The sequence below is a fragment of the Anabas testudineus genome, chromosome 17, assembly GCF_900324465.2.
Source record: "Anabas testudineus chromosome 17, fAnaTes1.2, whole genome shotgun sequence".
Classification (NCBI taxonomy): domain Eukaryota; kingdom Metazoa; phylum Chordata; class Actinopteri; order Anabantiformes; family Anabantidae; genus Anabas; species Anabas testudineus.
In genome coordinates this window covers 12,364,492-12,388,604 of record NC_046626.1, presented here as the reverse complement: position 1 = coordinate 12,388,604, position 24,113 = coordinate 12,364,492, and the positions used below count along the sequence as shown (strand labels likewise).

General features: G+C 40.5%; 2 protein-coding genes across 5 annotated transcripts; one reads left to right on the top strand and one right to left on the bottom strand.

Annotated features, from left to right (window-relative positions):
* Positions 1 to 3,227: 3,227 nt before the first annotated feature.
* psma8 (proteasome 20S subunit alpha 8) lies at positions 3,228 to 6,311 on the bottom strand. Its single transcript, XM_026373598.1, has 7 exons — positions 6,110 to 6,311; positions 5,127 to 5,253; positions 4,817 to 4,941; positions 4,529 to 4,651; positions 4,289 to 4,408; positions 3,790 to 3,852; positions 3,228 to 3,708 (listed from the first exon to the last, which is right to left on the bottom strand). Exons 1-7 carry the CDS (start codon positions 6,209 to 6,211, stop codon positions 3,613 to 3,615), a joined length of 756 nt encoding a protein of 251 aa, XP_026229383.1. The 5' UTR covers positions 6,212 to 6,311; the 3' UTR covers positions 3,228 to 3,612.
* A 586-nt stretch (positions 6,312 to 6,897) lies between these two features.
* On the top strand, positions 6,898 to 16,516 carry ss18 (SS18 subunit of BAF chromatin remodeling complex). 4 transcript variants are annotated; one of them, XM_026374515.2, is made up of 11 exons: positions 6,898 to 6,966; positions 7,437 to 7,513; positions 7,608 to 7,692; positions 8,438 to 8,594; positions 9,074 to 9,304; positions 10,256 to 10,426; positions 10,721 to 10,798; positions 11,550 to 11,672; positions 13,499 to 13,629; positions 14,056 to 14,118; positions 14,874 to 14,994. In XM_026374515.2, the coding sequence occupies exons 1-10, from the start codon at positions 6,898 to 6,900 to the stop codon at positions 14,071 to 14,073; spliced, it is 1,140 nt and encodes a 379-aa protein (XP_026230300.1). In that variant the 3' UTR covers positions 14,074 to 14,118; positions 14,874 to 14,994. The 4 variants fall into 4 exon arrangements, with proteins under 4 accessions (XP_026230300.1, XP_026230298.1, XP_026230299.1 ...); XM_026374513.1 differs by lacking the exon at positions 14,056 to 14,118 and having other exon boundaries at positions 14,874 to 16,516; XM_026374514.1 differs by having other exon boundaries at positions 14,056 to 16,516.
* Positions 16,517 to 24,113: the final 7,597 nt, after the last annotated feature.

The following is a 24,113-nucleotide window of genomic DNA, read 5'->3' as shown; positions in this document are numbered from 1 at the left end:
TTCAAAAATACAATAAAAACAGGGTGTGGGTGGAAAGAGAGGAATCGTGGGAATGCAAGATTGCACCTCCCTCAGGCAATCGAATTATCCTATGGGCCGATGGTTCCTCCTTATGCGTCGGCTGACATTTTCCTGTAACCCCATCCCCAGTAATGCTATGTGATGTGTGTGACTGGCTTCTGCCATGGCCCTGAGAGGCCTTGAAGCCCCAGGGCCATTTGCTGTTGGCCCGCAGCATCCTGGGAATTGTTTATATTAACTCTATCCGCTCACTTTTTGTTCCTCTCTGTCATTTTTCTCTATCTTCCCTTGTCTCTCCATTCCCCCTCACTGTATCAGGCCCAGTGGTATCTACTTTCAATTACAGGAGGATGCACTTGTATTCTTCTATGAGACAAAACCCTGACAGCTGACTCCTGAAGGGTAACTCAACACCATGTCTTTTAGTCTCTTCCCACAAACTGTTAGCAAGCCAGCACCTTTCAGAGTACACAAAGGTAAATGACAACTAAATCTGATAGCGGTATCTGTTCCTCTACTGTATATGTTGCTCTGTTTGATGATGATAAGAGTGGAGGGTGTGTTCAAGAAGAAAACAGTTGAAAATCAAGAAGTGCTGCGTGTTATGCATGTGTGCAAGAGAGAGAGAGAGAGAGAGAGAGAGAGAGAGAGGGGAAAGAGATTTAAGGACACCAAAGATGAGATGTGTGATATGAGATAATAGAATGATATTTAAAATGTATCCCTGGAGCTATAAGTTAAAAGAGAACATTAAAAGAGAACATATTTTGATTGCTTATGGATATGTAAGCCAGCATACCAATATGCCCAAACTTTACTTCGTACTGCGGATGCCTAAAGGGCATAAGAAGCAGGCAGACCAATCCGATATACTCAAAGAGTGTATGTGTGCAACTGTTGACATGTGACAAGCAGAAAAGGGACAGTGTTGAGAGCGTAGCCTTTTATGACCCAACACACTTTGACAGCTTAGCCATGGCTTGAGGACACGAGCAATGTTGCTTTTTCATCTGACAATTTAAGCAAAACAACTCTCCCTTGATGGAATCAATTGTTCAGAGGGAATTTGTGGCCGTGTGTTAAAGCACAGAGACAAAAAACATGTCAGCAGCGCGTAGATTGTGCTCACTGTTAGCTGCTGGAGTCATACTGTCAATCTGTACCACAAGGAAAGTGAGATGAAAGTGTAAGCAACATGATGGCAGCACTCCTTTTATGCAACACTGCCCTCTGCTGGTAGAAGGTAATAACACCTTGAGTCTTTCACTGAAGTACTGAGACAGTGTTAACAGAGGACCAGTGTAACCTTAGTTCTCCAGAGATGCAAGTATGTGTGTGTGTGTGTGTGTGCGCTTCTACCCTTGAAGTTGTTGCCTTATTTGGACCTAAGGACATTCTGCACTGACAAATCTCAAACATCCCAAGAGAGGCATAATTTGAAATATGGCCACGGGGGTGGCACGTTAGAATGACAAAAATGTAGATCCTCAAAGTAAAATCTGCCTGCGACTTGGAAATCAGCTAGAGACGAGGGCACTGGATAACGTTAGAGAAAGGTTCAACTATTGATGTGAGATACAACCAAATACTTAAATCAGATGTGAACATGTGGAATGTTTTTTCCCACTATTTGTTCTATATTCACAACAACATGAGAACACAATTTGCCTGAAGTGTAAGTGCATGACAGATCAAGAGAAAAAAAAAAGAGATGGAGGCACTGTTTAAAAATCTGTTGTGTGTTCACATTAATAGTGTTCGCCATGTCTGTGTGCAATTGGGCTGTATATGTGTGTGTGTGTGTGTGCATACAAACAGTGCACTCAGTCGACAGCCCGCAGCAGTGTGCATACTTGCTTGGAGAGTACATGTCCTCGGGCCTCGTTCTTCCGTCGATGACCTCTGGTGAAGCCATTATTTTCTGCATTAATGATGAGCAGCAGCCAGCGATGAGAGAGATGGACTTTGTCCTGAGGCACTGTAGCACTGATTATGGGCAACAATGCCGGAAAAAAAAAGAATAATAAAAAAAAAAAGAAAGAAAAACTCTTCCCACAAGCATTTCAAAAGTCTAGGAGTCTAGCGGCAGCACAGAATAAGCTGCTCTTGCTCTATTGACAAGATGGATCAGATAACCTCTGCAGCTGGAGGATTACCCAGAATAAACTTTATTAAAGTTTACCTATAGCTTGTTTTGTCCTCCAGTAGATTCGACGCCTGACCAACAAACCAGTGACCGTAACATCATAATCTCATCAAATACTGACCCGAAAAACATTAGCAGGTGGCAATTAGTGTATGGATGAAACGGCCGAGAGTGAGTCATACTAACGACTTTTATTGTTCTCCTATAATTAATGGCTTAATGTATGATAAGTGATGTCAGAGGCTTAATTGATCCTTTGACATCAGTCTAACAACCAACCTATAAGACTCACAAACAAGACAAATTGCAGACAAAGTGAAATTGCTCTAGTCGACAGCCAGGGCACCCACTCAGGAAATCCTGGCTTGGGGAGATGACTCTAAATGAAGGACTTTACCATTCACCATTATGTCTTTGGTGAGAGTCAGAGGGAACCCCCGGGGCTCTTCAGCACAGCACGGCACAACTTTTCAAAGGGCTCCAGATTAAAGTCACTGAAAGTTCCCACTGGGGTCTTGGGGCCAGGATCCCATTAAGCAGCCCTACCACACCGCCGGCCATAATTGTGTCGTTGAGAATTCAGAGCAGCGGTTGCTTGATAAGCGAATTTAGGGTGAAATAAAAAAGGAGAGGCAAAAAGGGGTCTTGTTGGGCCACCATTAGACACTTCGTTCACTCATCGCTAATTTGTTTTAAATGACTAAGGGAGAGGTGAGTACTTTATAAAGCAATTCCAGATACCTTTTTCCTCCCATTTCCAGGTCTGTGTGACAGTATGCTGATAAATTAAAAACACTGCAGTTTCTAGCCTCACACTGTAATACCACTAGTGGTGTTTTAAACTGTAGTTATCCTACATTTACTAATTTTGCAGATGCTTTTATCCAAAGCGACTTACAAGTGATGTCCAAGACGATCTTACCACTGCACTATCCAGTCACTACATCTTTATTGCAGTACTTGTTACTGCACCATTAAAATGATTATTCAGTACTGGCAGATACTATCTAGTAAAGTCATTTAGTGAACTATTTAAAATCACTTTCACAAATACCACAAAGAAATTACAAACAAGTCATCTTTTATTGAGCATTTAGTCTCCTTATCGTTATGAATGTTTACGTTTCTATTCGATTTTGAGAGTAATCACCATTGTTTGGTCATTTGGTGAATGATATAAAAACATCCTGTAAGTTTAGTTAAGATTTAAACCATAACTTGAGATCTAGGCATGTGCTAGTTAGCGCAAAAGCTGGAAGTTGTTATTTGCAAGTGGTGCACCATTCCTTGTAAATGTGTGCAAAACATTTAAGCGACATCAGCAGATCTCAAGTGATGACTTGGCTCTTTACAATGAAATAAATGAGTAAGTAAACCCTCTGAAACGTACTAATATTTACTATTGTCATCCAAGTGCAATAAAGAAAAACTCTTAGTTAACTGCTTTAAGTTGATTTTTTCTGCTTCTTCTTTTCTGCCTCTTCCTCTTTTTCCTTTTCAATCTCAGCCACAAAGCTCTCAATTTCCTTGGATTCCAAAATCTGCAAACAGGGAAGTAAAAATAATTACTCTATATATAAAAAAAGGTACAAAATAAAGAAATCAAAATTGCAGTAAATCACCTTCAGTGGCTGATTCCGTCTGATAACAGCAAGTTCAATATTCTTTCCTCCTGACTGGACAACCTGTGACAAATCAAATACAAAATCCAGTGACTTAGCGTGTATTAAATAATACACACTCCAACTCAGAGCCATGTTGGGAGGTTGTTTAAATATCAAAAAAAAAAAACTACTGCTTGTTTTAATAGCTGATCAAAAGTTCAAAGACTTTAAAACTTCTCTAAAAACATAGCTTCATTTTATTTTAATTGCCTGAGCTGTCAGGTTCAGCTTATCACAATAGGCCAAGTGACACAAATGTAATGATTGTACTTAGCATCTTACAGCAGTTGGGGCTCTCTGATAATATCTGTACGTTACTGAACTATTAAATTCACTTTATTAGAAGAAATATCTGCATGTCAGTATGGTAATCTTATGGTAAAGCAGTTTAGAAATAATTCAGTTTCAATATATGTTATCATGCAAATGCAAAGACCCACATGACCTGTGACCTTACCTCAAGCAAAGCCTTGATAGCCAACTTGATTGCCTCATTGTCTCCAGCAATGGCCTCATCTGTGTAATTCTTCTCCAAGAACTCCCTCACAGTTTTTGCGCTACGGCCAATTGCATTTGCCTATTTTTTTTCCAAGAGGTAACAGCCAAATGATTATTAAACAATTTCATATTGATAAGGTATTTGTTGCACAAGTGTAACAAGACAATAAAGTAATGTACTAAGAGAAAAGTCACTGACCTTCCAGGCATGATAGGTCCCCGATGGGTCTGTCTGATACAGTCTGGGAGTCCCATCGTAGTCAAAGCCAACAATTAATGCGGAGATGCCGAATGGTCTACGACCATTGCTTTGAGTGTAGCGCTGTAAATATAACCGTTAAACAAACGGATGTAACTGGTCATTCTTATAAATCTTTTTATTAGAAATAAATTATCCAACAACTAGGTAGGAGAGGACAAAAGCTGAAAGTGATGTCCTTGCCTACTGGATGTGAAAGCCATTCTTAGTAAATCAAAAGTAAGGTACCTGCTTGAGCGTAGCAATGTAGCGAGTTATGTATTCCACTGTGACTGGGTCCTCAACAGTTAGTCTGTGGCTCTGGCACTCAACCCGAGCTCTGTTTATTACAATACGGGCATCTGCTGTCAGACCTGAAGAATATTGAAAAGGGTTACAGCTATACAACATAAAATCTTGGTACCGATATCTGCAGATGTAGTGTGTATAACAACTGGTCATCAGAGTGGCTTGTCACAAAAAGAACTGTGACAACAAAAAGAATACAGGTATCGCATCTTTAACGAGTTATTGAAAAGGATTGTGTTGTTTGAGGTACCTGCAAATGCCATGCAGACATGTTCATCCAGGGCACATATCTTGCGGACAGTCCTTTCCTCCTGCAACTTTGCCACCGATTTCTTTTCAACACCAAGGACAACAATGTCCTTACCTCTGATTCCAACCTATGTAAGAGAAGGAAGAATAACATCATTAAATGTCTGATGCCTGGTAATACAGACAATTTCGCACAAAAATAAAGAAATCTGACTTTTCACTTGCTTTGATAAATATTTCAATGTCAATATAAAAGCACGTCAGCCTAAGCAGTTATAACAGAGTTTAATTAACAAAAATGTCAGTCATTATGACATTACCCACAAAAATACATTCATAGTTGAAACTTGTATCATGTTCTCAGGAGTCTGGGGGGTAACTAATGTTTTCATTGACTTTGATGTGATCTGAGAGTAAAATGTGATTAGTCTACACTTTGCACTACTAACTAAAATAAACATGCTACAGAAGAAGTTATCTGTAACTGTGAGTTATCTGCAACTACACAGGCCTATTGACCCTACGGCTGAATTTTGTGTTTCTGTTCCGCAGAGTACATGGGGAAAATCCCACGACTCTACTACAGTTTAATTGTTGATATGGTTTGTTGTGTATGTGCGATGTATTATTGAATTTATGTAATATAAAGAGCCAGCAACAAAGAAATATTGTTTCTATTTCCTAGTGCTAGCGATACTTAACGCTAGTTGACATATTACTGAAACTGAAAGTACTGAGAGTGACACAGCGACAATACGCTCGTTCATTTTACCGTTACATTTACACTAACTTCTAATATTTTCTTATATGTGAAAGTAATACACAGAGCAGTCCAATAATGGCATACAAAAATCATAACACCTGAGTGGAACTGACTGTTTTAAACAGCAAAATGAGCTAAACACATGAGTTAGCTAGAAGAATGCTTGCTAGTCGTTTAGCTTAGCAGGATAGCTAATACCATTAGTTTCATTTATGACTTACCGCTGTGGAACCTTTCTTTACAGCTTCTTGTGCGTACTCCACTTGAAAAAGATGACCATCGGGAGAAAACACCGTAATAGCTCTGTCATATCTTGCCGCCATTGCACTGCAAGAAGGGTACAGTCACAAGAAAAAAGGACACTTCTACTAAATGATTCAGCTAGTTAGCAACAAGCTACTCAGTCTGTGAAGCTGCAGTGTATTGAAAACAGCGCCTGCGCACGACCTCTGAACTGGGGTGATACCAAAACTCGGCTCCAGTGCAAAACAGTTGCGATAAATACCAAATAAAATTGATATATATTTATCTGTGTGCGTTGCAATGAGGGTAAACTATAACTAATACATTTTGTTTTTAGGGTACTGTGCCGAAAACTATACACACATATATCAAACAACACCACATATTTCTCTCAGTTACCCCTTTTAGTTGAGCAGTCCATTTCCCGTGGCCTTTTGGATTCGATCTAGACGGTTCCACTGGATGAAAATGGGTTACATTTAATTCAATATAGCTACAATGCTAAAGTCTTCAATTAAATACATAAATGTGTTGAGCTATTTAAGTAAATCTTAAATAAACGCGATCTTCATGTAACTGAGCGTGTTTAAAATAAACAGTGTGGATCAACTATGTTTTTAAACGTGCTGCGCGCCCCCCAAAACGGACCGTTGCATTACAACATTGCATCCTGAACTGTTTGATCCGAGTTGTACCGATTTGTTAGGAGTGTTGGCTACTTTTCACTTTTATGCTCTTGTTCAGTTTAATCTCATAGAGTATCACCATGTCGGTGGCATTTGCACCTCACAGACAGCGTGGGAAAGGTGATATAACACCCGCTGGAATACAAAAGGTAATTCATCTTTTTTTTTTTTTTTAGCGCGTCGCAGAATGGAGGCTGTGGTAGCAGGCGCTACTAGCCGTTGGGCTAATCAATGTAGCAGAGCCCATCCAGGTCGTACTGTGAGCAGATCAGGAACAATATTACAGAGCCACAGCGCGGTGAATATGAACATCTCCGGAGTCTACACGCCATGTGAACACGATTGGTCTTAGGCCGATTCGCCAGACTAACGTACAGTTTTATTTCAAATGAATGGAGGCCTACGGTTTTGTTAGCTTAGGACAGCTAGCTGGCAAGTCTCGTCTTTTGTTAGCTAGTAACGCTCGTTCACATTTCACCAAACGCCCCACAACCTCCTCATTGTTTTCAAATTAATGTTATGTTAGAATGACCATCAACGAGCGATGGAAATAAATATACTAAATATACCATATTGAGTGATTGCACAACAGAAATATATTGTATAAATCTCGTTTCAGTTACTCGATGAAAACAACCAGCTGATCCAGTGTATAATGGACTTTCAGAGTAAAGGCAAAACAGCAGAGTGTTCACAGTAAGTATTGATATTTTCTTTGGTTTTACACGTTGAAGTATTTTTAAGGTCACGTTGGTTGAAAATCCGTGTCGATTACCCTCTACCTGCACAGGTATCAACAGATGCTGCACAGAAATTTAGTGTACCTGGCTACGATAGCAGACTCCAATCAAAACATGCAGTCTCTTCTCCCTGCTGTGAGTATTGGCCTTTGCTGATTGTTTTTAACTTAACCTTAACTAACATTAATTCTTAATCTGTTGTGTATTACTTTAGGTGTATGACCTAAAGTGATATTCAGTAAACACAGATGACAAGTAATAATACTGAATTAAGAAATCAGCACAGTATTGTTTAGGTTCAGTACTTAATGTAATACACTGTATTTGTTCCTGGAATCTGAAAGATGTTAATATAAACGAATGATAATGCAGAGATGAATGACTACTAAATCTAAATCTTATCTTCAACCTAATATTAAATGAGCCCTTTTGCTCCAAAATTGTATGTAATTTAATTGAATGCTTTCTAAGGTAGATGTGCATTTTAGTTCTTGAAAAGTTCATATTTTGGTTTGAGGAGATGTTTATTTGCCATCCCATCATAACATTAAATATAAAGACAGAGCAGCTCAAATTGGGGATTAAATAATAATGGCATGTGTTAGTTTGGTTTATACTTTTTTCTTGGCTTTAAAGGGCAAGTATGTGAGCATGTATACATGGCTTATTTTGTCTTTTAACAATGCATTGTCTTCAAACATCTGTGCCTTTCTTGAGTGATTTAGACACATCACAGCTATAATTAGTTATATTTTGTACACAGATGTAGCCTTCTACCTGCCTTCGCTATTGATTAGTTCAGGCTCAGATGTTTTTCTAACCAGCTGATGTGTGTTTTTTTTTTTTTTTTTTTTTTTTTGTCTGTGTTGTGTGCCTGCAGCCGCCCACTCAAAATATGCCCATGGGCCCTGGTGGGATGAGTCAAAGTGGACCTTCCTCTCAGCCTCCTCATGGTCACAACATGCCCTCCGAGGGTATGGTCAGTGGTGGCCCTCCAGCCCCACACATGCAGAATCAGATGAATGGACAGATGCCTGGTAAGTGACCCACCCCCTCTGCTCTCAACTTCCCTTCCTTATCTTTTTCTCTTCTTCTCCCTCAGTCCCTGACTCACTTGGGTTGCCTAGCAACACCACAGAGCTGTGAGGGAGGTTGCTCTGCTGAAGGATGATGTCACCCATTTGCCAGCTATGGGTGTCTTGGACTTGTACACTGTTTGGTTATGGTTATCCTCTTCTCCTTTGGTTTCATGATTTGTTTTAATGTGGGCCTTGGTTTTTGTTTGCAAATGTATATATTATATATTCATTATATAGATATATAAGTCTTTTTTAAGGCACTGATAGCTTCGCCACATGATGATTTCTATTGTCAAATTACAGTTGTCCACAGAATCTATCACTTCGTTATGGAAATGTAACATTTTAAGTGTGAACATGAAAATGTGTTGGTTTGTTGTTTTTTTTTTCTTTTTATCTTAAAGAGAGTCATGATTGTCTCTGCTATTATTTTCCAGGGCCTAATCACATGCCCATGCAAGGTCCTGGTCCAGGCCCCAACCAGCCACCAAACATGCCCAGTGGTTCTATGAATATGCCCCCCAGCAGCCATGGCTCAATGGGTGGTTACAATCACACCGTCCCTTCCTCCCAGGGCATTCCAGCTCAGAGCCAAATGAACATGACCCAGGGCCAGCCCATGGGTAACTACGGGCCACGGCCAAATATGAACATGCAGCCCAGTCAAGGTAAAACGTTTAATTTGTTAGTTGCATTTATTTCCAATCAATGGTTTTATTATGACTCAAGTTTACTTAAGTCACCAGGTTACTTGGTTATTTGACTGCACTTAAGGAACCTAGTTACTGGAAATATCAGTGTTCATACAGCAGAAGTGTAATCTGATTTCTCCTCTACCTCTGACAGTGAAATGATAGAAGACACCTCTTCCTGACTTGTTTCTTTTGTGACTATGAGTGAGAGACAGAGGTGTGCTTTTTCACAGCACAGGCTGTCTGAATAAAAAAAAAATTTGAGAAGGAAAGTGATTTATTTAGACATCTTGGCAGCTAAACACTACTAATCCAGCACATGCTCTGGTTGTTGTGATCACTGTGTAAAGCGATTACAATACGATTTCAGTATATTTTGCTACATTTTGATCATTGTTATCTCTCTAATACATTTTAACAATCACACTGCAGTTAAACACATTTAATAAATAATACACAGATTTTTATCTTTACAACAAAGATTTAGTTGAGCTTGTTGGTCACGATAGTCCAGCCCCCAGCTCCTGACACAATCAATTCATAGTTCTCGACCAGCAAAGAACTGCTGCCAGCCTAAAACTAACCGACTATTTGGCTGTCAAAACACAAAGAAATGATTCAACACTAAGCGCCAGCCCTGAAACTGGCTTGGTGGAAAAGCTTTGAGGGTATGGGTATGACCTGACACTAGGGTAGGTTGATATAGCCTCAAAATGATATTTTGATATTTCAAGGATATTAGCAATAATGATATTTATGAAAGTTATAGGGAAAAAAAGAACAACATATAATATGGCACAGCCCTACCTGGCACCTGTCTTACTGTGCACTATTCACTTGTACCTCCAAATATATAAAACCTGTATTGCTTGTATGTGTTTTTTATCGGTACAGTTTGAGAGTTAACTCTTTGTTGGTGTACCACAGGCCCCATGATGCACCAGCAGCCTCCCTCTCAGCAGTATAATATGCCTCCTGGTGGGGGTGGACAGCACTATCAAGGACAGCAGAACCCAATGAGCATGATGGGACAGGTCAACCAAGGGAACCATGTCATGGGGCAGAGACCAATGCCACCGTACAGACCCCCACAGCAAGGTATACCCCTCAAAGTGTCTCTGTTAAGTGTGCAAGCCGAGAGTGTTGGTATTTCTTCTCCCTAACACACCCTCCTGCTTTTCTTACTCTGACCCTCCCGAAATCCGCTATTTCTAGTTCTGTGGCTCACATACTTCATAACTAAAGGTGTGATATAAAGCCTCCAAATATAAAATTAGTCAAGTCACCAAAAGGAGCTAGCAGCAAGGAATCCATCCCCTATTCCTCCCCTCACACAACCAATTCAACAACACCTTGAATATACTTGTGTGTATGTTGTGTATGTGTATATAGGGCCCCCACAGCAGTACCCAGGGCAGGAAGACTACTATGGGGACCAGTACAGTCACGCAGGACAGGGAGCCTCAGAAGGTAGGCGATTTCTCCAGTCATTTGGAGAATACCAACAAACAGTGAACCCAGGAGTTTTGTGATGATGCAAATGAGACTAAGATGGCAAACAAGTCTGTGACAAAGCCAGAATTTTAGTTTTCTTCAAGCTGGGAAATGAATGTTTTTGGGCTCCAACTACAAAAATGGTACCATCCACATTCATATGCCAGAGTGCACTCTTTTTTCCACAATAGATTAGTTAGCATCCAGCATTATAATGACAATCCCCTTCCTAATAACGAGCCAATATAGTGTGCATCACTTAACAATCTATTTAATCTTCTTCAGTAAATGTACTGTTTTAAATGCCAAATAATAACCAAATGTACTTTGTCTCTATTGAGTTGATGTAGGCCATAATCACTGCTGCCATATCCTGTTCGAGGCATTTGTAGGCAGACCATGGATTTGTTTAAATACATTCTTAAATATAATTACTTTGGATACCTGGTTTGTTTTTTTCAATGTATCAAATACTCCCAATACTAACCTAACCAGTTTAGACTTACAGTACACACAACCTAGTTACATTAGTTATTGTAAACATGAGTAGTGATGATGAGCACTCACTTGAAGTTGCAGTTTGAAGCTTTGTTTTTACTTGACTGTTAACCATTCCAGCATGTATTATGGTACATGCTAAACAATTGTTATTCAGCCCCTCTCTGCCTTATTGTTGTGTTGTGCTTGCAAACATGTTGCTAATGTTGCCTGCTGTTGCCCCCTAAAGGTAATGCTCAGTATGGCCAGCAGCAGGAAGCATACCAGCAAGGACCTCCTCAGCAGCAGGGCTACCCTCCTCAACAGCAGTACCCAGGTCAGCAGGGCTACCCGCCACAGCAGCAGGGCTACGGTGAGTTGCTTTTTCCCAAAAACTGACACATATTTGTCCTGCAGGAGGCACTCTCAGCTCTCTTTGGCTACCGTATTTTTTTTAGCTGTTAATAATTCTTCCTGAGTGAGCTGATGGTTACTGCCCCTTGGAAATGTAACTGTGCCAGATGCATGTCAAGACATCATTAAGAGCATGGAATTAAGGACCACCTTAATGAATGGTTAGGGGATTGGAGCTTGGTAGAAGAGAAATTTAATCAGTGGTAGTGACTGGCACCACATTAGCATTTCTCCTGGTGCTTCAGTTTGATATGACACAGTGTTCAAAGGGAAGTGGGGAAAGAGCTTTGGCTGCTGGATGCAGATATTGGGCAAACTTTCATCAAAACCTTTTTGAACTTGGCTTTTAGCATTTTGGATAAATTGTTAAGGAATGTGTTAATAAATTACTTTTTTTTTTTTTTTCAACATTTTAAGACTCTAAACCATCACTGCACTTTGGGTTTTATGGCGGAAAAGGCAAGCAACAAATTATAATAACTGACTATTCATGACCTGTATTTATGCTGAGGTCATGCCTTTAAAATTTAACCAAAATATAATAAAATGTAAAATGTCTGAAACGTGTTTGACTTGCAGTGTTAGTATTGGAGTTCTTACAGCTCTTTAGGCTTTTTCCTCATCCCATTTTTTTTAACTGGAACTTTCCATCACTCACCCTCTGTCTGAGCCAGAGCTGATGTTAGTAATGAGCCAGCAGAGAGGCAGAGGCTGTGAGGTGAGATCCATCTGGCACACACAAATGCTTTCTCTCACAGGCCCCCACAAGGTTATGCTCAACAGCATAAGGCATTATGAGCGCCTAATGATGCTGCGTGGGCCTCATTTGACTTCAGCCCCAGTCAAGCTTTGCTCGGTCCTTCACAGCGCCTGCATAGATAGCTACACTGTACGGGGGCTGATGAAGTGATTTTTTTTTTTCTTCTTCTTTCTTTTCTTTCTTTCTTTCTTTCTTTCTTTCTTTCTTTTTTTTTTTAATGAAGCCTGTTCGTCTAATGAAGACCAACAGAATCTCCTTGATGCCTTCTTCCATTAGGGAAGCACCGCCTGGCTTCAACCTGACTCACTCATTCTCATTCATTACTGAGTCAGGCATTGTGGAGGCAGCCTAAACAAATGGGTCTGACATACCCACCATCCTCTCCGTGTCATCCGTGAGCTTTTTTTTTTATTTTTTTTATTGCAGCCCATTAGTGATCGTGAACTAACAGGGATTCCCTCGAGTTCTCAGAGTAACAAGTAGGAAACTGAAATGGTTAATGAGCAAAAGTTGGGCCATTTTCACACCAGGTTACATTGTTTGTCAAAACCTGAGTTAGATTGTCACACCTCTTTCCAGACAGAATAAGACCTGTGCTAAAAGGAAAAAAAAGCCCAAGGGGCAACTGAAGTTGGCCTTGAATGTTATTCACTGCTCATAAATCACGGAGGTCCTATATCCACACACATCAGTAATCCCCTTGCTAGAGTATGAACTGTTATGTGAATACATACAAAACACCATATTTCAACTGGCACCGAGCATTTGTGTGGGCTGAGCTATGTCTTCTTTGGTCCACGTTACCGGTTTTGTGCACAAACCGCTCCTAGAGTCAAAATAAACTGCCCAGTGTGAACTCAACTTGTGTGGTGCCAGGATCAAAACATGCTGATGATGACAGATAAGCAGCTTAATTCAGAGTTTGTGTTGATTGTGTTCAGCAGCATTTTCAAATGTTTTATTTTTTCCTCAAGGCTGCCAGCATGCAGCATTTCACAGAGTTTTCAATGTTTCAAACGTCATAGGTCCATCCCAAAGTGCCCCGGGACAGTATCCTAACTATCCCCAAGGGCAGGGACAACAATATGGGGGCTATCGTCCTCCTCAGCCTGGTCCCCCACAGGGACAACAGCAGCGCCCTTACGGTTATGACCAGGTGAGTATACCCTCAACAATAGATAGTTACAGACACATGTGTGTTTATATATATATATCTGTGCATCTTAGTTTGTCCCTTATTCAATGTATTGCTAGATTTACCTGTATATTTGATGTAGTTCTCAGTGGGGCCAGGTATCAATGTCAGTGAAGCTAGAAGGTTAACACTATAAGGTAGATGCATGCTGTCATCACATTGGGGTTAATTTTGTTCTTCCCAAAAATAGTGAATGTGTTAAAATTGTCTTTGGCTTATGTGGTATGCCATTCCAGTGAAATATGAGGGCTATAAGAGGATTCTTCTTTAAACGTAATGCAGACTGGTCTAGTGTTTAAAGGGAGATCAATTTGTTGCCCTATATTTCCTGTGGTCTTATGTGGGAACCACACCTACACTTTGATATCTTTATCTTTGAATATTCAGGGGCACATGAAGAAATAAAGACCCAGGGATTTGAACCCCTGACTAGTTCTGTAAGAAGCAAAGGTAATGGTTGCTGTGAAGACCTCAACGTCCAATCTAGACGTTTGACCACCTAGCCTTAATTTGCATTTGTTATGTTTCTTCTTTCTCTTTTTACTATCTATCTCACATCTTTCTCTTCTTCCTTATTATTTCATTCCTCTTCTGTTTACCCCCTTTTTTGTTGTTGTTAATCAGGGGTCGAATTGTAAGTCAAGAGGTCCAGAAACACAGCATGCTTAGTCTTCAGCAAGACGGCCAGATGCCTACCTGCTTTGGCTGTGTCCTTATTCTTTTTCATTTTATAACACTGATTTTGATTACTGTTGCTCTTATGATGAAACTCTATAAATATATTTGGTAAATGCTATGTATATTTTTTATTTCTAAATTTATTTTTGCTGTATTTTCTGTTAATGTCAAACCCATACTTCGACCCCTGTTTAGAAATGCATCAACTGCTGCTGTTTTCACGTAAAATTTGCCTCACTTGAAACTAGTGTCCACTGTTTATTAAACTATATTGTCCTTAGCCATGCTGCTGCTGAAACCTGAGGTGTCTAGTTAGAACTTAGAGCTCACAAGTAGTGAGGCCTTGCTGCCACCTGCTGGTCAATACCAGCCAATGCAGCCATAAATTATGGTTTGCAGTATGATATGGTTGAAACCACAAATGCTTGTGATATTATTGTCCCTATTGAAACTTGGATATTAATAAAAGCTTTTACTATGGTTTTGAGAAGGTCAGTAACATGAGTGTGTCACATGTTTCTCCACAGGGCCAGTATGGAAATTACCAGCAATGAGAGATGGTCACAGCAACCCACACAGCTCTGCTCTGATCTCTGTCTGAGCTTTGACCTCGTCTGCTAAGCAGACTTTAATGATGGTTGCAGCTCACTGAAGTTCTCTAAGACACGAATATACAACACTCAAAAAAACAAAAAAAACAAAACAACAACAACAAAAAACAAATACAAGATACAATTTTCCCTCTGTTTGGGCTCTTGTCTTTTGCCTCTAAAAAGTATTCTGTTTATCATCTACATTGACTTTATAATGTCAAAGTACATGATTTGCTCTCTGGTCCAGTATGTCTCAAAGCAGCAATGCCTTAAAAAATGTAACTGCCTTATCCTTTAGCATTGCAGATTGTGAAACGGGCTAACAAAATTTTGGATATCAGCAATGATTTAAATGTACAGTTTCAAACTACAGTGGTGCATTGTTTCACTATCACTCAGCTCCCTGTTCATAAGAAGCAATAACGCCAGCAGTAGGGAAATGTGTGGGGACTTAGAGATGGAAATAATGCACCAGATGAACTTCCCGCTAGGCCATGGTACATGTATTGATGTATGTGATAATGTAAAAATATACTTTATGCTTTTTAGATTCAGCTCTAACTTTGTATAAGACATTGGAAACTAGTACTACCGTTGTATTATTTCATGAAGTGTATGTGTCAGTGTTTTTTAAGATCTTTAATGATGATCCCATCCAGCGTGTCTGTTTTGTTTTTATTTTTTGTTTATTTTTAATGCTCAATTGTGTAACTATCCAATTGGATCTGCTGCTTCAGTGACATGGATACTGTATCAGTTTTGTGTGTGTGTATGTATGTGTGTGTGTGTGTGTGTGTGTGTGTGTGTGTGTGTGTGTGTAAAAATGAGAACTCAACTGACATGCACAAAAATGGAAGGACACATACCAACAGCATACCAGGAATAATGTCAGAAAATATGTAAGAATTGTTATAGTTTGTGGTGAGCCGTGTTTTTAAGTCAGTAAATCACGAAAGACTTCTTTTTTTCAAAACCACATTACCTGACAGGATAAGGACCATTGACCTTTATTTGAAATATGTGCCCAAAGAGGTGATGCCATGGTAACAGATGCCACTGCAAATGTTGAATAGATGCTATTTGGAGCATTTTCTCTACAGAAGCAGCTCAGTCTTGTCCATTGACTGCAAATTGATGAAGAAGAAACCTCAAACTCGGTGTAATATTTCTGACTAGTATTCTGTTTTGTTAGTCATGACAATGCTGGAATCCTCCCCTTTTTGAATAAACGTCTAAGTTGATGTCATTCGAATAGTGTTGTGTGTGAATAATACAGATTGTTACTGTCAAATATGTAACATAAGATGTGAAAATAATGTTCGGAAATGGATTCCTTAACTTCACAGTAAAAAGGCTGGTTGTGCAGTTTTATATCACTGGCTTGATATCTGTTTTATGGTTCATACTTTATTGATCCCATATGTACAGTGGCATAAAGAAGAGGAATACAGTGTCCTCTGGTATTGTTTATATGGCTGTTATAATATTTTGCATTCTGCACCTCATCCAAGTGGTGGTCACATTTGTGTCATGGCGATGTATAACTGTACATTATAATAAATTGGAAGAATCTTTAATATATTTGGACTTGTGTTATTTATAGCTTGTTATTGAGACGCAGTTAATTAATACAAAAGTGCAAAATCATTCATCCTGATGGCAACATAAACAAGACTTGCACGATTGGTGCTGTCATAATGTGACAGTATGATATAATTGTTTTGTCTTCATCTGCTATCTGGTAGTTAGTTTCCAACTGATAATGACCCTGCCCCACTCAGCAGCGTGTCTGCTTTGTCCAGATGCATCCAGAGAGGTCCAGAGCACATTTACACCCAAAATTATCTTCTGTGTCCCTCTTTTCCCCTTCTGCTTCCTCCAGAGAGGGAGAGGGACTACCTGTCACATTGGGGGGAGTGATACAGATGGTACACCAGATGTGTGGCTGAAGCACGTGATGGGTGGGTGGTGCTGGTGTTAAGAGGGGCCACAGACTGCTTGGGGCCGGACGATCAGTGTTTATGTGTGTGTGAGTGCAGCTTAAAGTGCTTTAAGACAAAATAGGAAGCGTGAACTTTTTCGAGTGTATCTATGTATAAACTATGTGTGTGCTTACATGTGCATTTGTGTACAATGCCTAAATGTGTATCTCTGCTCAGGTTTAGTGGCATCTCCTAGTCGCCCCACCATCCTGCTGCTCCACAGCTGGCTGCCCCACCCTTCCCAGCTGCCACTGGGGCTCCCCCCGGCCCCTCTGCTTGGCAGGGCTGGCGTTTTGGGCGCTCCCCCACCAGTCCTCCCTGGCAGCTGCTGCCCTCAGCTGCGCTCTTGCAGACGGGATTGGGGTCGGACAAAGTCACTCCTCCTGTGACTGTGTCTGGGGCCGTTGGGGGAGAATGAAGAGGTGGCAAGGAGACTCTCACAAAGTGTACTCTTGCAAAAAAAAAAAAAAAAAAAAAGATGTCTTTGATTGTGTCGCTCTGACTGAGTTATCAAGAAAGCTTACAGGACAGAATTATTCCATACATGTTCTGCGATGGCGAGGCGAACAGTGAAGTGGCAGCATCATTTAAGAGGATGATTATCTTGTTCAATATTTTGATAATTATAATTCAGGGCATCTTTCAGAGGAGGCTTCTAACCACTGAGGGGAAAATGACATTGTGATCATAGCTGGCAGGCAAGATGTGATCTCTCTCTCTCTCTCTCTCTCTCTCTCTTTCTTTCTCTCTTTCCCCCACTAACTCCCTTTCACTCTCTCATACCCACACTCTCAGTGTGACAGAAAGTCTATGGGGAGGTATAAGAGGTAGTTATGGGGGGAATGCAGCAGCCTCCACAGTTTAATTGGAGATGTGTCACACTAAATAAATGGTGCAAAAACAAGCGCTGACTGGAGGCTTGAGGGAGGGGCCCTGGGGATGCAGCCTGTTTTATTGGGCAGGAGCTTTGCACCGCTCCAGGGTGAAACGGGGCTATGCACTGCTGAGATACCCTCCAACCACCAAACCACCATGCCTCCCAAAGACTACTGTGAAGGAAAAGACAAAGGCACTAATTTCACTCAGCAGAAAAAAGCATTTTAGTGGTGCCGAGGAGAAGGTGTGGGTGAACTTGGTGACCCGTTTGTTTCTCCTCCAATAAAAAGAGGGCATAACATCATCCTCATCTGCAATTTCAATTTCTCCACGCAGGCGAATAAATCCATAATTGTAAAATTTGGGCGAGCACAGTCTGCTTTGCTTGCTCCAAGATCTTATGTCTGTCAATTTATGTTTTGAGAAGATGGAAGCAAACAGCCTCCCGTTTCCCTGTGTGTAATCCATACGTGGCCTCCGAGTTACCAGGAGAATGTGTTTTCCAATATTTTATCACCGTCAGTAACTGTTATCTTGTTGCTTATGCAGAGTGTGTATGTATGTGTGTGTGTGTGTGTGTGTGTGTGTGTGTGTGTATGGACACCTTGGATTCCAGGGTTCATGGCATGAGTTTTGATTTACTTCTACAGTGTGCTGCAGTAATTGGATGTGACACCAGTCTCTCTGCTCTCCCTGGGGGATAGAACAGGAATCTGACTATTATGGCCCAAGTCATGAATATGTCGCGACAGCTGCAAACAATGGCCCACGATTTGGATAAAACTCATCTGTATGTTGTCTCTGTGCTGATACATGAGATAAATGCTGCAAGGGTAAATGAGTTTTCTGTAAAGCAATTTGCAGTGTTTACAAAGAATGATTAATTGCCATTGTTTGTGGGAAAAAAAACTATGGTAGAGCTGGTTTTCAATATTACATGTTGATCATTATGTCTGCCAGATACATACTTGCCTCGCAGATATTTGTGTAAGCTATTATATCAAGTTTCAAAACAACTGAAAAGATTTTTGGACCTAACATACACAAACAGGGTGATCCCCTAGAAAGACTGTGTTTTGCATTCATCTGATGTGCAGCGCTTTGTTTAAATCCCATCGTTTGTGGAGGGTTTAGCCATCAAATCAAATTGAGTGTGCTGTTTTGTATGTGTTCTAGCCTCATAAAAGCAGTCTCTAGGTGAAATAGCAGGTATGCTGATATCAGTATTCCCACAGCCTGCATAATTGCTGTAATTTGCTTTCCCTTTGGGTAATCTGTAAACATGGCTGTTTTGATGTTTTTGGCATCCTCCATTGGCTGAGCTTTCTACTCTTCCAGTGGAGCTCCCATCCCAGCCCAGGGTGACACAAATAGATCCTTCCCCAGAAGGCGCACGTAGTTCCACATGGGCACAATCAATACAGCCCAGTCGTCACTGGAACTGTGGCGGTATTAAAAGCACCCCGTGTGCTGGTTCTCACCTCGCCGGCGTTTTAGGGAAATAAAGCTATTGATCCTCCAGGGCCTCTGGCAGGGCATTAACCTGGGCCCACAAATTAGAACGTGCTCATCTGGACACATCTGCCTGCAATGTTCCCAAAAAGCCAGTCCCAGGGAGAGAAAAGGAGGGCTGCGAGCCCCGCTGCTTCCAGTGATGAGTAGAGCGCTACTTGACGTCCATGTTGGAGCGGGGGAGGCGTCTGGATGCCCGGGACTTCCATTAGAGGCCCAGGATGGTGGCATGGGTCGATGTGGTAAGGTTTGGTTGGGGGTACTCCATCTCAGATCAGTGTGATTCCTTCCCCCTGATGAAGAGAGAAAGGGGGCTGACCCACAGTAAACCTGAGCTCCTGACTGGAAGGACAATGAGGGGAAGGGCTGCTTGTTCCAGCAGAGTCAGTACACAGCCTCTTTTGTACCCTTTTATATCAAAAATCTGAAAACACTCTACATCATTTTATCCCGTTTTTCACAGAAATATCCAGAAGAAGCATACAAATGCAGTTTTACTCCAAAGCACACTAGAAACTACTAATATTGATTCATGTATTCTCTCTCAAATGTTAAGTTGCGACTCTTGGACTCAGTATAACTGATTAAATGTACCTTTTAATTGACTCTTAAATTACCTTTTCATAGAATTGCACTTGCCTATGGACACCGTGACACTACATGAGCCACTGGATGTCATACAATTCAGTATTTGGCTAGATGATCAGATATGGATACACATGGAAACAGAATTACGTGCACATGGTGTGCTACTTGTAACGGCGTATTGACAATTATTTCCTAATTCTACTGTGGTGTCATGAGAACTGATACATAGCGGTCATATGATCATGGACAAGTTAATATTAACATGATGTTTATGTGTTTTTGTAGCTATAATGTTACTTAATAATTAGGATTTCTCCATTTCTTTTCCCAGTGTAGCTGAGCACTTCAATTAAAATGCTTCACCACCATAAAGTAGCAGACTTCATCATCATCATTTTTGTTGCTTGAAGGCTCCATCCCACTCTCATTGCTGGAATTGTAGTAGCTACAAGAGTTCATGCTGAATAGCGTTCATTCCTCTTTGAATTTTTTTGCTATTGACAATCGTAGAATTTTAGCGGCATCAGTGCCAACTAGTACATTTCTGGTATTGTGACGCCCACCCCAGTAAGTCCTTCACATTTTCTTTTGACACAAAATGTGATAACTGTGTACATTGTACTGTTTCATTTCACCTCTAAAACAACAACATTCAAGATTCATTCAGTTAAGAAACATTTGCATAAGTAGTGCACGCTGATCAAGAGAATGCAAGTGTGTCTCGCATTCACCAGATATGCTCACACAGACAGAGACACTTTGGAAACTTTCCCTCTTTCTCTCAGCCTGCCCTGACAGTGGGAAGCCTGGAAGTTCTCTGCCCTAGTTCTCCATGTCCTTGAGAGTTGTGCCTTCGGGCCGGGGCTGGTGGGGTCCCGTGGTGCACAATGTGTGCTTCTCACTCAGGCTCCCGCTGTACTCCGCCACCCCTGCATGGCTCTGGAGAGTTGCCAAGCTCTGAGGGGTTGTCCGTGCGAGTGGGGAAGTGTGCATGTTAGCACAGAACTGCTCCAACCATCTTCCTTCCTTCCTGTATGTCAGTCGTCCAGACAGGCCTAGAAATGACTTTCTTTGACTATGTTGTGATGCATGGAAAGGTGTTGCTATGAATAATCAGACTAATTGCAATAAACAATGTTAAGTGAGGTGCAAATGACTGAGGATCTTGTTTTCCTGCATTCTGCTTTTGCAAAGGTTAAACTATAGGGTAGAGTGTGTGATGCCAAGTTGGCGAAGTCGAACCAAAGCCAGCGAGGAGAAAATAATTCCAGTTGGTATTTTCCTTCTTATTATTCAACATTATTTTACTTTTGTGTGATGATTGAACTAACATCATAGGAAAATAGCAATTATAGAAGGTGGTCATAATTTGTAGCTGTATGCGTTTGACAAATCTCTTTCTATTTTACTAATGCGTGTTTTTTTTTTTTTTTCTTTTCTTTTTTTGTAATTAATATGGATATTGGCCGAGAGCAAAGATAAAGATCCATTTTCTAATATTTTGTCCTTGGATTCAGCACTCAGGGAATTCACTCCCCTTTTTCTCTTTCGCTTCCCTGGCAAAGGCATGGGGAATTGGTGGGATGAGAGGCTATTCCCTAAATAGCCCATGGCAAGAGGTATCCTGATTAGCATGCTGCCTGCTCTCTGGCAGCAGTCCTCCAGGCCACCAGCGCTATCACTTACATGCTGTTTGTATTTGTAGTTGATAGTGTGTGCTGTTATAATTGGAATGAGCTCAGGAACCTCGTTTGCTTTTGATCTGCTGCCAGCCACTCAGAGTGCTACTGGGCCACAGCTCTCACCTCAACACTCCCAGTGGATTATGGGAAACTGCAATGCTTATGTTCTAAAAAGCGCCTGACAGCATCTCACTCAAGGTCGAACAATACAATGGTTAGTGTGGGGAGTAGAACAAAAAAAAAAAAAAAAAAAAGATGGAGGAAAAAGTTGAAATGATATTTAATGCATTGGGTATTGAGTCAGGAACTGGGAAAAGGGTTTTTCAAACTTGTGAAACTTAGAGGCCAACATAATGGGACCTGTATGATTGTTTTGGGTAGTTTCAATAACACATTACCACATAGGGCTTTCTGCAATTACAACTCTGCATGTACTAGCAAATCTGCCGTTTAGTGAGCAAAGAGAGATGTACAGGATGACTCTGTACTATTAAACATGTAAACACAGCATAGCAGACCCTTTGACTTGTCAAAGCAGGAGAAGCACCAGCATCACAGACAGTTTTAGCATCCTTAAGATTACTGATATCATGGATTTGGCGACACCGGTGGTTACTAGCAGTAACAGCAAGTGTATTTGAATACAACAAACCGTTCTTGAGGAGTAACATGTTCATAAATACAAGCAACAGGCCTACCTGTTTATTGTACAACTAAACAAATTCGCATTGTCAGTCAATAATCATCTTCGTTTTTAATATGCCAAGTGCAACTAAAATCTTATTCCATGCATCACACAGCATGAGTAGATTTCCATACATAAACGGAGCACAGCTACAGCTGTTAGTGGCCTTGCTGTGGAGCAGGAGGTGTGCATCCTGTCACTGACACAGACTACTAATGCTGTGTCACTGTTCATTCACTTGCAGTGTCACTCATTTTTTAAGTTGCATACATGTATATCCAGTTGACTTTCTGTATCCTTGGCTTTTGTCTTCTTATTGTACTGTTATTTCTACTTTGTACACCAACTCAACAAGACAATTACCTGCAGAGAAATGGCACCATTTGTGCAGCAATATATTAAGAAAATTAGCTTGATATCATTAAAACTTATATTTGCTTCAACTTAACGACACAAAAAAACATGACAGTGGAACAATGAACTAGTTTTTAAGGACCCAAGGATCCAACATTAAGAAGTCCTTATTTCTAGAAGTTCTTTTCTTACTGTCAAATGTAGTGAAAGTGTGTCATCAGTGAAAGTGCCAGTTACAACAAATTCTAGGTAAATTCTGAGTAACACACCATATTTCTATAATTCACTGGGCATGAGTTTTGATCCAAGCTAACTTTTCACAGCATCATCTTATCTGGACCTCATCAGGAGCTAAAATGTCAGAAGACGAGGACTCTTTAAGTGAAAACCATTCTCTGGTGATGTATGCTTGTGGTTCATTTCCTTCACTCAGTGACACTTCTGCAGCTTGACCTGCTGGCTCAGCACTTTTCCAGAATGGACCAGCTCCACAGACTTATGGGAGTTTGATGCTCCCTTGCTGCCAAATGCCAGCAGGCCAATGAAAAAAGATATCTGAAACTACTAAGCTCAATATTTAATCAAGCGCTGGGTTACATTTTCTGTTTGATTAGGTAAGAGAATTCCACCTCCCAGAGTCTGTGATTGCTTTGAAAATATTTGGCCAAAAAATTAATACTCCTCTTTGAACTGTGTGCTCTCAGCACTAATAGCTAAGCACTAGTAACAGTTTATAATTGTCAGAGTCACGTTTGATGTACTCTTCTTTTTTATTTTTTAAATTAATTTTTATTATTATTATTATTATTATTATCATTATTATTATTATGTTCCTATTATAATAGTAACATTACTATCAGTGTTTGTGTTTCAGTAGCCTTATTATTAGCCATGTTTTTTGACCATAAGTCCATCTTGTCACATCATAATCACCCAGGACTACAGAGATACACCTGAGAATAACCCTGATGAGCTTGTTTCAGGAGAGCATTACCAGTGGTTAAGTACAAACACCTGCTAAAATATTGGCAATTAGGACATAATTAGCTGCTAATGTATTTCTAATCCGAAGCGGGCCATAGATTTGTCTTTTTTTGCGTAGACTCCCTTTTTTAATGTTCGCTGTTGTTATTGTTTTCCTCAGGTATTTGTATCCCGAGAACATTGACTAAGTGCCCTAGTTCATCATATGCAAATGGCTTATTAATTACACATGCATTATACCCGTATTCAGAAGACATCAAAGGGCCTGCGAGTCTTCAGATGGTCCCCCTCTGTACCACACTCAGGTTACAAATGCCTGCGTGTGCACTTTCCTGCAAGCCTTTTCAGGCAGAATAACTACATCCTCAATTAAAAATTTTCACAGGAACCTCTCCTTTCTTGCCTTCTAATACTTATAAAATACCTCTGGTAGTCTGCAGTTGTTCGGTAAGAGCGAATTGCAAATAATCATTTGATCCTAGATTTCATAGCATTACTAGAAAGCAGCAAT